At 35.9% G+C, this 18881-nt stretch overlaps 1 protein-coding gene across 1 annotated transcript in view; it reads right to left on the bottom strand.

Annotated features, from left to right (window-relative positions):
- LOC140162636 (adenylate cyclase type 8-like) overlaps positions 1-18881 on the bottom strand; it is a 177496-nt gene that overhangs the window by 84054 nt on the left and 74561 nt on the right. Inside the window, exons 2-3 of the mRNA XM_072185911.1 lie at positions 1350-2069; positions 229-722 (exon numbers count right to left, since the gene is read on the bottom strand). Coding sequence (XP_072042012.1) covers positions 229-722; positions 1350-1641 — 786 coding nt within the window. The 5' untranslated portion in view covers positions 1642-2069. The remainder of the gene's footprint in view (positions 1-228; positions 723-1349; positions 2070-18881) is intronic.

The raw sequence follows: 18881 nt of genomic DNA on the forward strand, positions 1-18881 counted from the left end.
CCATGTATGTTTCTTATATGACTGTGATTCTTGTCAGATAAAGGTTCTACAGTAGTAAGGGAATTCAATATTCAAATTAGTTGATCAACATACGAGACAATTCAACTTGGGGGGACAAAAAGGCTAACCGCATAGGCTGCCTAAACGACCTTTACTTAACCTTTGCACTTGACCTTTTTGTGCTCCAATCACAATCAGGGGATATATCAAGAAACATAAAGCACTCACCTCTCTAGTAGAATGGGCACCTCCGACGGTCTGAACCACTAATGTTATCAAAGTCGTGCAAAACGCCATGATCCATGAAACATACGTCCTCACCGGAAGTGTCGTATAGGAGCTAAATATGACGTACATCGCATACCACAACCCATCCGCTGTAGGATTCAAATCTGTGTCTTGATGGTATTCCGACCAGAGTAGTAATGTCAATTGCACGGTTTGTAAAACCCATGTTGAAATTCCCGCCATTGTTAATACTTTCCAGTGATGGGTACTTCGGTAGATGACAATAATTAGTATGCAATTACACAATAGAAATACTGCGGTACAGACAATATACCCTATTGTTATGGGATTTGAATATGATGAGTCGTTGTAAATAAGCAGCTGCAGGAGAAGCACGGCGATTTTAGCTAAAATCTCTATTCCATTTAAGAAAATAAGGCTTGTTCTTCTTTGAGCTCGGAAGAAATGTTCGTAAATGCTTTCCATTTCAGGTTCTGTGAAATAATTTTATACAAATATTAATTGGCTTTTGACTGGAAAGAACACTCTTTAATGAAAGGACATTTTTAATACACATACGCTGATAATAATATATATTGCAGCACCACATTCCATTTCTCTTTGAAGCATTACGAGTGTTTTGGATATCGACCAGTAAGCACCTGATAAAATAACGTTAACTTTCATCTAATTTTTATCCAGTGGTGGCGGAAGCATTACAATTTAGGGGTGGTGGAGTTTTCGGGGGACAAGCATATTTTGTTCATGTATTACTGTGATTTTTTAGACGTTTCATCTTCCGATCGGAAGACTCCATAAGTAATGCGATGGACCAGAAACACTCCTACTCTCATCTCCAAAGTGTACAGTTCTTTACAGTAGCTGACCGTATACATACACTGTACACTCTGGAGATGAGAGTAGGAGGAGTGTTGCTGGTTCATCGCATTACTGATGAAGTCTTTCGATCGGAAGATGAAACGTCTACAAACGTGAGGAAATTATTGGACTTCTAAAACAAAATTTACCAATAGTATGATACCTAACAGTCCTGATGAACTTATTCAAGGAGTAATGAGGTGTTGGTTGAACCATCCAACATTAATAATTATTTAACTTACCTTTAAATCGGGTTACTGGACTCGGTATAATAATTCCTTTGACAATCGTTGCCGCCCTCGAACACGCTCCTTCATAGGAACTACAGCATTCCTCACATTCTTTCTCCACAGCTGTTGTCTCTTCACATTCCAATTCCTTAGACGTAAACAAACGTTTCTTACAATCCGATGTACACTTGTCCGGATTATCACACTCGTGGGTTGAATATACACTGCCATTTGGGTGTATTTTGAGCGCCCATTTTGTCCGATAACACCCGCATGGCAACACCTGCTTTAGACATAAACCCATTTCGTATTATCCTTTTCTTAGGAGAAGTATCATCTTCCACTTGTTCCGCATTCTTTTTATGCTTCCTTTCCATTAATAATCTCCTCGCAGCTGTTTGCCAAAATACTTCCGGGGTCACTCCTCGCTCAGTTAAACTCGTCGACGCATTCTCATGAACAGGGGTGTTGACATCAACCTCGAAAGTCTCTGACCCTTCATATTTTATATCCTGTGATCGCTGTGGTGTTGTGTGTTTGCCGCGGAGTTTAAATCTAGGGCTTCTGGTCCTTGGCGACGGTGACCTTTTGACACTGAGAAGGGACGGGTCGAGCGACTGAGACCGGAAGGCCCTTGTGTGACCTTCGTATAATGACGAGGGATCGTTAGCCATTTTGATCTTGTTGTTTCCAACTGTCTTTCAACCGACGAATGTATAATGAAACGTTAATCTGCAACAAAGAGGTAAACAATAACATTGATTAAGAGTAATGTTTGAGACACAATAATCAGTTTCTTAAATTAATACAATTGCCTTTGATTAAATATTATAATGATCAATAAAAATAATCATGATGTGAGACAGTCTTCTCAAAATATTAGTAAAGTAAATATATTATAAAATATATAAAATATATTATAAAAAGTGTTACAGAAATATCTGTTATTCAAAAATTGTCGTACCTACAAGTAATTTCTTTTTTCATGTTGTGCAACTATCTTTTTATAATTTTTTTAAGATATGAAAAACAATCTAAAAATTGATTTTGATCAACCATCATCTTGCCCTTGACTTATTAGATCGAGATACGATACATAAAAACCTTTTACCAATAGAGACAGAGAGAAAGTGATAATGTGTGCGATAAATAGAGAAAGAGAAAGACTAATTCAAAGGGACAAAGATAGATAGACGAAGATGAACTAAATAAAAGAGACAGAAAGGAGAGAAAGAAAGAGAAGATAACCATACACGACGAATAAAACAGAGCAGTCGGAGTCGGTAACAAATCATAGGTGACATTTATAGATTTCGAAAATAATATGCAGACAGATCATGCAGCCTTTGATCTCATTCTACGCGTATTTGTATAGATGACCGGATGTCACATCAGTGAGAATTTCCTCTTTGAATTAAAAAACGCAACCTGGCCATGCATCGGTGCAAAGTAAACAACTACTTGAATAAACACAAGTCTAAATTAAACACGAGTGTTTAGAAAATCCGGCAAAAGCGAGAAATGATCCGGTTCAAATATATAATTAGGATTTCTATCACATGACGTGCTTGGCTATAATGCCAATGTATTTGGAAAAATCAGAAAAATGTGTTGACTCTAGCAGTGCGATGGAAGTTTCAATGAATAATAGTTTGGAGACTAAATACATAACTTTCCCTAATACTCCTATCCTAATCTAACCTTGCACCTTTTCCAAAACCTAACCAACCTTACCCCTATTATTGTCATTACATTACCACGTGATCAATTGAGACAGAGGTGTCTTAAAATAATCTAAACCTAATAATCTTTGTTGTAAAATAGTTTCCTTGTTCTATCGCGCCATACTGATTTTTTTCAAATTATTAAGCTTACTTCATGGACTATTTGTTTCTCCATTCTTATCGAGTAGAGATAAAATATTCGTCAGGATAAATGATATCTTTCTAGGTATTTTAGCAACTTTTTTCATAAAAAAGTCATTTGTGTTCTAGATTGTTAGCAGCCAGGAATTCCTTAGGATATTATTAAAGATTTGAATACAACAAACATTCAAAACTAATGGTTGGTTTGCAAAGTCGTGATTCTGCCTAGGAAATGTGAAATACATGTGTGAAAACATGCATTTATTGTGTTCTTGAAACCGTACCAAATTGAAAGTAAGCTTAAGTGGTTAGAAACTGTTTGACAAAACATAACAACCGGAAGCAAAATATTATCGTCAAGGTCTGGGTAATGCACAAAAATGAACATTCTAAACACATGCTTTTAAGGGATCATATTCCGTTAGGCATATATTTAATACATACAAACTTATGTATTGCAGCTGCGTATGAGTGGATTGTATTGCAAAGAAAGATCAGGCTAGCTCCTTCTGTTTCAACCTTCAAGAAACTTTTGTGAGACATTGTTCAGATTTTGTTATATATGTCATGTTTTTAATTTTATTGTACGTGCTGAGGTATTCATGTAAATAACACCTCTAAATGCTTGCTTTTATGGCGTTGATCACCCAATTTTATCTATTTGTACATCGTAAAGGTATATGGGCAAATTGTGGCATAAAATAAAATGAATTTGTGTAATATGAGGCAAACTGAAACAGCTTTCTGTCATATAAGTACACCTTTTTAGTGATCAGAAACATACGTGATATTCTCGAAGGCCACGCCTGTTTAGTTAATCAAAATATTCTCATATCAAACAGTGCTATCCCGAAACACGGATCCATATTGCAAAGTTGAGCATAAAATTATTCAAATCATTTGGAGTAATATTACTATACTCTCAATCTTAAATCCCTTAGGGTGTTATGTATTTGGGCGTTACTCTTAACGAACTTTAGTTTTGGGGATTGTGATAAATTCAGGCGACGCTCTGAGCATAAATATTTAGATAATGATGAGAAAACAACCGATGTCTGCTGTACATTATATATTACTCAATCTAATAGCCTCATTTTGGGCCATTGTCAGATAAGCAAACATTGCACAACGTGTTCGTCTTTTATCTTGTGAATGGTCATGTATTATATTGGTTTTCTAGTGTTCTTTTTGATAGAGAGCACATAGTTAATCGAGATATGCAGACAAATGAGGCATATAAATCAACAGTTATGAGCTGTAGCATCGAAGGAAATTCCCGGACGTACGCTAACCAAGCTTCTTCGGTTTCCCTTTCATCCAAACTTATATTCGTTTAAAGGTCAATGCTTAAAAATACTTTTTTGTGTCACCTAAAAGGCAATATGTATAAGAAGACTCAATTGTGTAAACAATTTTTAAAAGTATTCCAGAGAAGTGATCAAGGAAGGCATACAGACAGACAGACAGACACCCCGACAGACAGACAGACAGACAGACAGACAGATATGTAAATAGATATTAAGAGACTAAATGAAATAGAGCAATAGGTTGCAATTATATATGAATTTCGAAATATTAATGCATAGACAGATCAAGCGGCCATTGTTCTCATTATATACGTATTTGTAGATTAAAGTAGTTTCTTGGTATACTGATATTTCCAAATTATTAAGTTTACTTCACGGACTGGTTTTTTTTCTCCGTGCTTATTGAGTGGAACAAAAGTATTCTTAGGTAATTTAGCAACTTTTCATAAAGTGTTCTTTTCGATAGAGAGCATGTGGTTAATCGAGATATGCAGACAAATGAGGCATATAAATCAACAGTTATGAGCTCTAGCATCGCAGGAAATTCCCGGGCGTACGCTAACCAAGCTACCTCGATTTCTCTTTCATCCAAAATTAAATTTGTTCAAAGGTCAATGCCTAAACCTGAAAATGCAATATGTATAAGAAGATCATTTGTGTATGAAATTTGTTTAAAGTATTCCAGAAATTGACAAGAACAGTTTTGAAAAAATAAATAATTGTAGATTCCAGTTCAATATTGGCTTAAATGTGAGTATAAAGTAAGTAAATAGATCAATAACAGAAATGATCAAGGAAGACAGACAGACAGGTAAATAAACATTCAGAGACTAAATCAAGTAATAGCAGTCGGTTACCATAATTATGAATTTTGAAATATTAATGGCTAGACAGATCAAGCGGCCATTGTTCTCATTTTATTCGTATTTGTATAGTAAAGCAGTTTCGCAAAATACTGATTTCAAAATTATTAAGCTTACTTCATGGACTATTTGTTTCGCCATGCTTATTGAGTGGCACTAAAATTTTCGTCAGGAAGGATAACAAATATCCTACTAGGTATTTTGGCAAATTCTCTTCTCCAGTACAACCGTATTATATATACTGCGCCAAAAAGTATCCTTACACTTGGAAAAATAATCACAATTCCAAAACTGAACCATGTTGGAATAAATTTGTTTTTTAATAGATCTAATTCTGCACATTATGACACCACATTGAATCCAATGTGACCTCAAGAAGATAAGTTGCAAGCAATTGAATAGACGAAGGTCCAGTTTTAAAAGTGACAAACTGGCCTATACAAGGCGCAAAAAAATTCCAACAAACGCAACAAAGAGAAAACACAGTTTTTTCAATAAAGCTTTATTGAAAGCAGTTTTTATTTTCAATTTTTACTTCTCTCTACTTTGTATAACTTTCATTTAATTTGTCAGTTCTTTTGTTTCAGTTTACTTTTGTTCCTTTAGTCATTCACCACTCTCAAACCAGATGTCTAGTCCGTGGAGTTTTGAATAGACCAGTTTGTCACTTTTAAAACAGGACCTTCGTCTAATCAAATGCTTGTAACTTTGCTTCTTGAAGTCACATTGGATTCAATGGGGTGTCATAATATGCCGGACGAGGTAGTGCATCTATTAAAAATCAAATTTATTCCAACATGGTTCAGTTTTGGAAAGTGTAAGGATACTATTTTGGCGCAGTATATTTGCACTAAATAAGTGAATTATGCAATAAAGTGAGACATTCGTTTGTGGACTAGTTTGTTATCCTCAAGGAATTCCTTAGGACATGTAGCATACTGCTAAAGATTATTCAAATGCTACAGAAACAGAAAACTAATGGATGGTTTGCACAGTCGCGGTTTTGCCTTTCATATGAAATACACGTGTGAAAACATGCATTATTTGATGTTCTTGGAACAGTACTTATTGAAAGTAAGCTAAAGTGGTCAGAAACTCTTTGACGAAACATAACATCCGGAAGCAAAATATTATCTTTATGGTTTGGGTAATGCGTAAAAATGAAAATTCTACACACATACTTTTAAGGGATATTGCGTTAGGCTTATTACATACGAACCTAGGTATTGCAGCTGCGTATGAGTGGATTGCATTTCAAAGTATGATCAGGCTTGCTCTTTCTGTTTCAACCTTCAGCAAACTTTTAAAGAGGAATGAATGTTTTGTATATATCATGTTTTTGATTCATTGTAAGCGTTCAGGTATTCACTTTTAATTTGAAGTTTGGGTGGCGCGCAAAAATGAACAATCTAAACACATACTTTTAAGAGATATTGCGTTATACTCGGCGGCGTTATCGTATATTTATTACGTACGAACTTATGTATTGTCGCTACGTATGTGTGGATTGCAATACAAAGAAAGATCAGTCTCGCTCTTTATGTTTCAACCGTTAAGAAACTTTGATAGAGACATTATTTTATTCTGATTTTATTGTAGATATCATGTTTTTGATTTGTTGTTAGCGCCGAGGTACTCACGTGAATAGCTCCTCTAAATGTTTGGTTTTATGTTATGGCGTTGATCACCCAATTTTGCAGTCTTGGACAAAAGTTTGGAATATATATTTTTTTTTTGCATAGTTCTCTTTTTAAGTGCAGATTTCTTACCATCACTGACCCATTAGCAAAATGGATCACGGGCAAGGTCTTAGGTACCATTCCATATCACACAATACGTAATGTAGGACAATGGCTTCTTATGCCTGACCAATGAACCATCGGGCATCCTTTTCACAGTAGCGATATGATTCATAAGGTTACATTGGCTTTTGCATTACCGTGTGAAGAAAGCAGCTTTACTTTGTTGCATCTGTCTGTTGTATACGATATTTCTGATCATGAGGTGCGAGTTGAGCGCAGACTTATACGCCCGCGTTATTGACTTACGTAATCACGGCTACAAACAGAAGGATATTGGTGTCGCTTTAGGAATTACATAAGGTGCAGTTTCTAAAATTTTGAAGAGACGTCGAGAGACCGGAACTACTACACCTAGACCAAGGTCAGGTCGGCCCCGAAAGACAACCGCCAGGGAAGACCGATCGCTCCTGAGACTTTGCCGCAATGGCCGCACGAAGCCTGGATCTCGGCTACAAACAGAATGGCTGAGGTCCATAAACGCGCCTGTTACCAGGAAACTTGCGAAAAATAGACTGGTTAGTGCAGGTTTTCGGAAAAGACGACCAATAAGAAAGCCAATACTTCTGAAAAGACATCGGCATGCGCGTTTACTTTGATCACAGAGACATAGGAACTTTACAGTAGGCCACTGGTGTAATGTGATCTTCACTGACGAGGCCCGGTTCCTCCTCTACAGACAATGTGGCCGATTCAAGGTCTGCAGGCAGGTTGGTCAAGCCCTACTTGAGGATTGTATCCTGCCTAGAGTCCAGGGAGATGGTGGTGGAATCACAGTATGGAGAGCATTTCACAGTAGTTCGAAATCACACCTCTACATGCTAGAAGGACACATGAACCAGGACCAATACCTACATGTTCTTGGTACAGTTATGCTTCCGTTTGCGAGAAGAGACTTCAGGAACAATTTCGTGATCCAAGATAACAGCACTACGGCGGACAGAGCCCTACCTACGAAGGAATTCCTTGAAAATGAGAATGTAGGACACCTGGACTGGTCACCTTTGAGCCCGGATATGAACCCTATACAGAACTTATGGGCAGAAGTATCCCGCAGGTTAGGTAACATGGACAACCAACCAATCACCCTGCAGGAACTTAGATACGCCTTCAATGCTTGCTGGCGAGATATTCCACAAGGAACCTTGGAAAACCTGATCGAAGGAATGTCACGTCGCGTACATGACCTTGAGCTGGCAAGGGGTAGACACACCAACTATTGAGTTGTGTTTCCTCAAGCAAGAGACTTATCTGTACAAGTCATAGTGAGAGTTTAAATTTTGTGTCTAAACAATAAAGTTTGCTAGTGTCTTTAATCTCATTTTGTGATACAAAGAGACCGCCAAAAGTGTTGCGATTGTTTGATCCTTCCATTGTAATGCGCTTCCTCGGGTAATTCTTTGTTTAATTGACAAACTGTTAATTAAAAGTTAACATAATATCATATTCAACGGTGTAGTCCGGAAAGCAGGAATTGCCAGGAGGTTGAGCATATATTCCGATGATGTGGAGTATTAGTTTGTTATAGTCTCAATCTTAAATTCCTGGAGAGTGTTACGTATTAAGCGTTCGGATACTTTTTGGTGCAGAATATTACTCAATATCCTCATTTTGGGCCATTATCAAAAAAGCAAACATTGCAGAACGTGTTCGTTTTTCAACTTGGGAATGGTAATGTATTACAGCCTCAAAAAAATTGTGCAAGGGAAAGCGCCCTCTATGGCAATTAGAAAACACCGTTGTGACATGATGCTTATATCAACGTCAAGGGCTTAGCCTTAGCTCTCAAATACCGTTTATTCTGTTCAATTTGCTTGTTTTAATCTCGAGATACGTTTAGTTAACAACGAAAGGGTAAAATCCCAATTGTGCCACTTTTACTAGGGAAGATCAAGGGGACTGTACATGTAAATCAATGATTGCATCAAGTTTATCAAGAGTTCCTTCGGAAAATCAAAAGTACGCATCAACTATACAACAATAAAAATAGTTTTTACTGTTTTTACTGTTTTATCATGATACAGGTATTATACAGGGTGTCCCAAAAAAGAGGCCCCTCATTGCGCCCTCTTTTCTCCTATTTTTAAAGGTTGACCAAATATATTTTGGTATGTAAAGAAACCTTTATTCGTTAGCTTTAATAAACCGAAACAATTATTTCAATCGGCTCATAACTTTTGAAGATATGCTCTTTTAAACAAATGTATCTGTTTTACACTCTGTCCACGGATGAGGTTTGGCTACTTCAAAGATTGAAAAGTCCATATACCATGCATGAATATAAAACATTCCTCGATGATAGCTTTATAAAATAACAACTTTATTTTAGGGAATGGGCTTTACCGGTGGGCTTATGGGTTATGGATTTTGTTAAGTTTCATTAATTTGGGCGACATTGATGTGGGATGGGACTTCTTTTGCTTTACTTATGTTTTTCTCGGTTATTTTATGCCTTTTTGTTTTGTTATGTTTCTTACTTTCTCACTTTATTGTTTGCTTTCTTGCTTCACTTGCTTTCTTTTTATTGACAACATAAGTCATTTATCTTTTTGGAATAAAAGGTAGCCCTGAAAAGGGCTGTTTAGTTTGTCGTTGGTTCTTTTGAAATGAGTTTACTGTGTTGCTCTGCCCTCTACCTGGTTGCCTCCTTGACGAATACAGGTTTCAGCCCTAGTCCTCATTGCATCAATTGCGTTGGGTACCAACCTTGTGCGCCGGATACTTGTGAATATAGCAGTAATACGTTGGCAAAGATCTTGGATTTTGCCGCAAATGAAGAAATCAAGTGGTGTGAGGTCTGGTGATCTTGCAGGCCACTCCACAGCATGACCCATCCCAACCACTCTGTTTGCTATCCATGGACAGAGTGAAAAACGGGTACTTATCTTTAAAAGGACATATCTTCACGAGCCGATTGAAATAATTGTTTTGGTTTATTAAAGCTAACAATAAAAGGCTTCTTTACATACCAAAATATATTTCATCAATATTTCAGAAATAGGCGGAAAAGAGGGCGCAATGAGGGGCGTCTTTATTTTGGGACACCCTGTATGAAAACAAATTAAAAGAGAAATAGATATTTCACATTCTGCTGTAAAATTAAATACATGTGCATGCCAACATGGTTAATGATTTTATCATGGTAATTACTGTTTTCTTTGTCACTTAAGACATGTTAAAAGACAAACAAATATTGCAAATTTATAGGTTAATGAGCGCGCATTACTTGTTGGAAGAGAAATTAGACAAAATAAGCTAAAATAATGCATGCGCGCTGATGTTGATGCGTCTTATGCACGATCCCCAAAGGGGGAGTGCAATAGACGCATCAATATCAGCTATCATTGATTTACATGTGCAGCCATGGAGCTAATATAGAAAGGAGAGGAAATAGATTACGTAACGCCTATTGTTCCTTTGTGCCTATTTGAGTTTCCGAAACGCTATTCATCGAGAGGTACCTTTTGTTTGAGACAAAGGGCTTCCGCCATTAAATCGGTAACTGACCTGACAGCGTATTAACGCTATAATAAGCAGGCTACTGTCAATAAGTTATGAAACGAAAGTCACGTGAAAGCGTCTACACAAGCGAGAGGTACCCTTTGTTGTAATCCAACCCAAGGGTGTGATTGAGTTGTCGCATGCACACAAAACAGAGGTTCGCCTACAATACAAACCTATTGCAGCGCCCAAATTGGTTTGTGCACTCATTTGATTATACTCAGTGAACACGCTGTGCTCTACCATTTCGCTACGGACAGTTCAGCAGCATAGGCAAAGCACAGATATTGGAACACATATCTGTGGGCGAAGTGTGCGCTCTGTGTGGCGGATATAAGAATCTACACAATGTTTGCCAATAGGCCTACATATAAGGAATTGAAGTAATTATGATATAGCTCCTACTGTAGTATTTTTAAGGACATTAGCCGCGGTCCACATCGTGTTTTATCATAATAGGCCTACCATAATAATTTACATAAGCACCGCGTATATAGGACTGGCAAGCGAGTCTACCCTGGACCTCAAATGTGATATATTTGCTAATAACTCGAGAAGCATATAGCCATACTATTTCTGAATCAATCAATAAAGCAAAGCAAATAATACTTGTAGGCCTATAATACTATATTAAATATAATTGCGGACCAACCGATGCAGCTCAATACGCCCAATGTATGAATAAAAGCACCTAACAATAAAGTCGCCCAATTGAACAGCTGTAGGTGTCGATCGCACGACTTCATGAATATTGATTGGCAACATTTTTCAATATGTCAGCGCTCAAATCGGACACAATAGAACAATAGACCCTTCAGTGCGTTGTGTGCAGCCCTCTTTCCTAGTAAAAGTGGCACAATTGTGATTTTACCCTTTCGTTATTAATTAAACATATCTCGAGATTAAAAAAAGTAAATTGAACAGAACAAACGGCATTTAAGAGCTAAGACGGCGCCCTTGACGTTGATGTAAACATCATGTCACAACGGTATTTTCTAATTGCCATAGAGGGCGCTTTTCACTTGCACAATTTTTTTTGAAACAGGCTGTATATTGGTTCTCTAGTGTTCTTTTCGATAGATGGCAGATAGTTAATCGATATATGCAGATAAAAAGGCATATAAATCAACAGTTTTGAGCTCTAGTATCGAATGAAATTCCCGGACCTGAGCTAGTCAAGTTTCTTCGATTTCACTTCCATCCAAAATGATATTCGTTAAAGGTTAAATTGTTTCACTTGAAAGGCAATATTTATAAGAAGATTCAATTTGATTATTGGTTCAAAAGTGTGCAAAAAGTATCTCAATAGATCAATAAATGACGAGAGTAAGAAAGACAGAAAGACAGACACACGGACAGACAATCAGGTAGATACATATTCAGAGACTTGATAAAATGAAGCAATTGGTTACAATTATGGATTTCGAAATATTTATGCCGAGACAGATCAATCGCCCTTTGTTCTCATTCTTTACGTATTTGTAAAGTCTATACTATAGATGACCGGATGTCACGTCGGTGAGAATTTCCGTTTGAATCAAAGGTCAACCTAGTCATGCCTCGATGCAAACTAAATAAACTACCTGAATCAAACACGAACCTGAATTAAACACGAGTTTAGAAAATTGACAAAGCGGTCACATAATATGGTTCAACTACTTCCGATTCCAGTAAAACACAGCATAGATTTTTTAAAAGTATTATTCTGTTTTGCTAAATGAAGCATAGTTCAATCCTAATCCTTTAGTTAGTAATAACTGCGTCATTAACGTCCAATTTTATTATGTTTTGAATTTGAGGAAAAATGGACCAAAAATGCAATTTGGCAAGTTTGTTTACAATTGCAGTCAGAAAATTCAAATCAACAGTGGAAAAAATAAATCGTGAGTAAAGATAAAGAGTTTGCACATCAATTTAATATATAAATAATGTTAATTTTAATAATTGAGAAAAATATTAAAAACGTGTTTTCGAACAATTAGAATGTATAACCTAAAATTAGTCTTTTCACAAGTCTTTGGGTTTGATTTTCACAACATACAAACAACACCCTAAAACACATGTTTTTGGACGTTATGTTCAAAAACTGATCGGGAGTAGGATTCCTATAATACGTATTGCTTGGTTGTAATACCAATATTTTTGCCAAAATCAAGCAGAAAGCTGTGTAGATTATTGTACTGCAGTATCTGCTTACAGACATTTCAGAGAATTGCCCAATTAGGAAATACTTGCTTTAATGATTCACATTAAATGGATTTGAATATCGCAAAAAAAATCTATATAGCGTGTCTCGATCTGATCAATTCCATTTATCCAATCACTGTGCTCAGCAGTCCATTAAAGACTAAAATTGCATATGACTATTCTCCTGTTGACAGGGCAACTATTGATCAAAATTTAAATCACAAAAGTTAAAAATTTAAACTTTTACACACACTAGTACACCCCTAGCAAGCACAGACGACCAGCTGTTTAATAAAAGAATACTTACAATTAAACATTATAATCAGGATCTCAAAAACAGGTGTTTTTGTAGTAACTGACATGAGAACTAACATTTAAAACCAAAAATTTAACCTTGATTTTCTCCTATTTCACTTACATGGATTTAGCGCCTTTTGGAAACAAGCTCTTCAATTATTATTCATTAGTATTTTCATCACTTCTTACTATTTTTACAAGTAACAGATACTAGCATTTCGAATCTGTTATACTAAATCTTAAGGTGACTAAGTATTCCGTAAAATATTTTGAGTATTAACATTAAACTCAACCACATAAATTCCGATTTGTATGTGATCTACAGCCTACACTAAGAATGTTGATTATCATGAAATAGCATAAATGTATATGCATAATGGTTTTTAGAGATGGCTTCATACCGTTGTCGCGGTCGAACACCTACACCCTCACAAAACCGGTAATTGTGCCTAGTTTATAACGCAGTTGAATCGCTGCCGGTTCTGCCAGCAATTAACGCAATTAATATTTATAATGTTTCTTGTGTAAAGAGTTTACCAGTACATTATTAGGATTGGTCTGATAATCAGAGACATTTTGATAGAAAAATCTAATGTTTCTTACTCACTTTCTGAGCATCATTCGATGACATGTTATGTCATCTAGAACACAGATGTGCAGGCTAACTTTACTTCCATGGAAACTTCTAGGACATTTCCACGGTTTGGTGTTTGAGCAACGAAACAGAAACTATACCCTTATTGGATTTGTCACCCCCTCACCTAATACACATAGCTTAACACATTTTTCTGGTGTATTGATTTGACCCTTTGTCTATTATTTGATCAAAACCATCGGATTGTCTTTCAAAACATCACTACTTTGCTTCTAGTATACTTTATAAATCTGTATGGAGGTTTATAGCGCTTTCAGTGGTATCTTTAATATTAAAAAGGTGAAAATGGAGGCGTCTATACATCCTACCGGAACTACTAGCAATAATACGCCCATATTGTGCTGTGTAAAATCCATGCAATAATAAACCTGAACGTGAACACCATCAATTATGTGGAAATGGTAATTTGATGTGTCATGAGTTACCCAGTCGCTTCTCATCATGCATCGCTTCTTTGTCTTGTTACATGACCATGCAATCCATGGTGTATGTGTTACTATGATCATACAATCCGTAGTGTGTTTTAAGTGGATGCTTTAGTTTGATACTGCAAGACCTTGGTGATGTTTATGTAGCCGATTTTATTACTTTTTTGGGACTAAATTTTCCTCAATACTCCCATTAACAATACTAATTCACAAGCTGCGTTTTGGCCATTTTTTGTGAACGGCTCATTTTACCACTAAAGCCATGTGATCAATAATCAACAAGATGTTTTAAAATAGAACAAACTTCATAATTTTGTTGTAAAATGTCTTACCACAGGCTTGCATCCGACATCACGTTATAGTTTTAATGATATTTCCGATTTTTTTTAAAGTTTACTTCTTGAACTATTTTGTTCGCGGGGGATCAAGTGAGGGAAGGATAAAACGTATTTGAGCAAAAAGTAATACCCTAAGTAAGGAAGGAAAAGCATGTTACATTTGCACGATTTTAGTGATTTCTTTAATAAAGCGAGACATTCATTTGTAGGCTAGAGTGTTGTCCCAAAGGACTTCCTTAAGATAGAGGCATTGCAAAAAAAATTACAGAAACAAAAAGAATGGCTGACTTGCACAGTTGTGATTCTGCCTAGCAATTAGGCACATGAATCAACATGCATTTGTGTAATATTCTTGAAACCTTGCCATTATTCATGAAAATAGCTAAAGAGATAGAAATCCTTTAACAAAACATTTTAACCAGAAGCAAAATATTATCTACAATGTTTGGGTAATGCGCAAAAAAACAATATTTCAAACACATACTTTTAATGGATAATACCTGATACATACTCCGGCGGCGTCAGGTATATAATATGTATTACGCTATATAATGCGAAAAAAGTAAGGTGAGCGTTGATCACCCAATTATCCGCTATCTATTTTTCCAGCTTAATGGTATGATGGATAAATTGCAGGTTAAATGAGTTGTAATGGTGTAATAAAGCAGACTAGAATAGTGACTTTCATAATACAATACTCCTTTTGAAGCTATTCTAGAGGCAAATACACACAACGTCAAAATAATATCGTTTTTAAGAAAATCTCGGATTCACTCATAACTATAACAAACAAGAATGATTTGGGTATTCTAACTCTTACATGCCATAAGGGTATTATGTACAGAGTGTCCCAGAAAAAAATACCGAGTGAATAAAATTGAACGTACGTCGAGAACTATAGGCATCAGAATCAAGAAATGTAAAATGTAGCTTATAGCCTATTTTCCTGTTCTTTAGATGTCTTGTCATTTTTTAATTTTTTAAAGAGTACATCTTTATTTCGAGTAAGATTGCAATATTAGTTAGAAAAAAAAATGTATCAATTTGAAATAAGAAAGGAAAGAAAAATATGATAAATATGCATTAGAAGCGTGCATGTGTTGTCAAATGTTTTTCCAAGAAAGTAAAACAGTCAAACCGGTCGATATCCGCGGAGTACAACTTACACTAGATATATTAATAATGTTTATTTTGAGCTCAGCGGGGATTAGCAATTCTCACCAGTTTTAATAAGACATTAATAATTGACACACACACCAGGAAGTTTCTCATCCAAAAGAATAAGAAAATTTAAATTCTTGCCATTTTGGCCGTTTCTCATCAAAATGTCCGTTTTCTCATCCAAAACTTCCTCTAGTGTTAGCCTTGCCAGACGCAAAGACGAATCTGTCTATTATAATCGTTATTTACATTTATAAATCCTAAACGAAAAGTGTTCTATGTTTCTTTCTTTCTTTCTTTCTTTCTTTCTTTCTTTCTTTCTTTCTTTCTTTCTTTCTTTCTTTCTTTCTTTCTGTGTATACATGAAAAGTATTGAACTGAAGGCCTAGAGATAATAGTATCACTGCTCTTCTCCATCTGACTCATTAGCTCAGTTGGCAGAGCATCGGTCCGGTGATCCAAAGGTCCCAGGTTCAAATCCTGGATGGCCAGTGAAATTTTATCACTGGCTGTCTCTGTGGAGACTTGTGTTAAAAACTTTTCTCATATGAAAAGTATTGATTTTTAGTCATATGTTTTAACTTGAAATAAAGTAATACAATATTATCTCGAGAAAAAGTGATCCCTGAATTAACTGGCAGCTATTAAAAATAAGAGCATGCAATCTTTTTCTTATAAGCTTATATTAATAAGATAAATATGTGAGCGGACTGTGTCTCCTTGGTCCATTCTACAGCGTTTCTTTGACTAATAATAAGATAAATTTATCCTTATCACGTTTCGCTCTTGTACACAGAGTAGATATTTACTCTACGCGCAAACATAACCTAAAGGCATATTTCAGTTATGTGGTCGTTGAATAAAGTTGTCAGGTTTTGTCAAAATTTTGCCATTTTATTTGCTGTGAACACTCTTTGTCCCAGGTTTGTGTATGGCAAGGATGTTGTCCTAGGCAAGGATGTTGAGCATAAGCAGAATGAAGGATCAAGACGAGTTCGGATTAGAATGAGAGCCGTAGGCTAGGATATGATCCTGTAACTCCGATATCCAGCAAATAATAATATAATAATGATTACGGGTCCAGAACTTTTAAAGTATACATTTTGAAGAATTCATGGATATACGAGTTATTGGAGACCGAAACAAATGAAGTGAATCCACGTATTGATTACTGCTGAAATTTAAACACCCATTGGTAGATTTATTAGAGTAATTGTTGTAAATATTTGTTCTTGTTCGTAGGAGTACCATGTTTACAATCAACACCAACGTACACAATGTTCCAGATTGTGTATGTAATACCCACAGCAAGACGTCTGTTTCTAGAACTGTAGTTTATATAGTTATTTCCAGCACACACCCCTCATCCACATTATACACCCCACACATCCCCTACACTAACGTTTCAGAAGAATTTTTGTGTTCATAGAAAGAAAATGAATATTGTGTTCTACAGTAAAGTTCAAAGTTCTTGGTCAAAATCCATTTACAACTTAGTGACGGAGATTGCTGTAATGTAAATTCGACAGCCACTATTATCTACATGGTGCAAAAACTATGGTGACAACATAGTTTGACATCTCAAGATTCCCCGTTGCTTAACTGTGTAACGGACCATGTGTCAGTTTTGATATAAAGCAATCACTTGAAAAAGCAGACGTGTCAATTTAACACCTACTCATGTTACTCTCTGACCATTTGCCTGGGAAACAACGATTCTGAATGTGTGGCTTTAAGGCGCTATAAGTTTATCTTATATATAATATTCGTCCAAGTTGGTGTGTGGTAAACTTAAACTAGACAAATATGTTGAACAGAAACAGAATGAAGGATCAAGACGAATTCGGATAAGAATGAGAGCCATAGGCATAGGATTTGATCCTGTATAACTCCAATATTCAACATTATCTCATATGTGATGTGATCAAGCGAAATCAGTCGGAACTCGGAAATATTAAATTTTCAGTTTCTTACAGAATGGTAAAAAACATTTACAAAGCTGGATTTTGCAGAAAACCCCATTGAAATTGTTCCAAAGATATAAGCAATTAAAGAGTTTCTAAAACAAGAGGAAACAAAAGAAAAGAATCCCCTTGTTTGGCTATATCTCAAAATCAATATTTCCAAGTTCCGACTGATTTTGCTTGATCGCATCACATATATTAATGATTACGCGCCCAGCAACTTTTACAGTGTTTGTGGATACATACGACCAAAACAGATGAAGTGACTACACGTATTGATTACTGCTGAAATTTAAACACCCACTGGACTGGAAGATTTATTAGAATATTTGTTGTAACTATTTGTTCTTGTTCATAGGAGTACCATGTACATGAGCATAATGAGCACAACTGCTTTTTGTAAACCCAATCATTAACGCGTTTTATGTCCTCAAACTAGATTTGGTATTATGACCACGTGGATTTGTTTCTAATGTCAATGTTATCTGAACACCACAGCCTTGTATATAAGTCGATATCAGGAAAACGTGATATCTATAATAAATTACTGAGTTTAACGAATTGGTAAGGCTAACAACTTCTACGGTTTACATTATTTTGGAAAACGGATTTTTGCGTTGCGTAGAGTAAGGTTGTCCGCACCCTAATAACACGTCCAATTTTGTTTTTGTTTACGTTAATGGTGTTAAATAATGCTAATTAGTTTAAAAAGCACTTCAAGCTCCCTGCGAGCTAAAACTTTTCACGGCAACACTATACACTAATGTTGACATAGCCTGAAATAGGCCTTCTGTCCTGTCATCGGTGTGAAGATAATATGCCTGTTGTCTGGATACGGTCACTGAATTACCTATTACACCTTAAGTAATCACACAGTATTATATAATACCAGTGACTGTGTATAAACACCTAATTAGTCACACATCAATAATGTCAACATTTACTCAAAAGGGTGAAATGTCCTTTTTGGAGGTCAAGATTGTCAACATCTCATAATGTGCTTTTTGGAAGTCAAGGATGCCCACATGAACATATCATACCTGTTGGTGTATGAAAGTGAGTAGGGTATTGTATTGTGCTAATTAAAATATGTGATGCGATCAAGCAAAATCAGTCGGAACTCGGCAATAATAAATTGTCAGTTTCCTATAGGATTATAAAAAGCATTTACAAAGCTGG

The sequence above is a fragment of the Amphiura filiformis genome, chromosome 10, assembly GCF_039555335.1.
Source record: "Amphiura filiformis chromosome 10, Afil_fr2py, whole genome shotgun sequence".
Taxonomy (NCBI): domain Eukaryota; kingdom Metazoa; phylum Echinodermata; class Ophiuroidea; order Amphilepidida; family Amphiuridae; genus Amphiura; species Amphiura filiformis.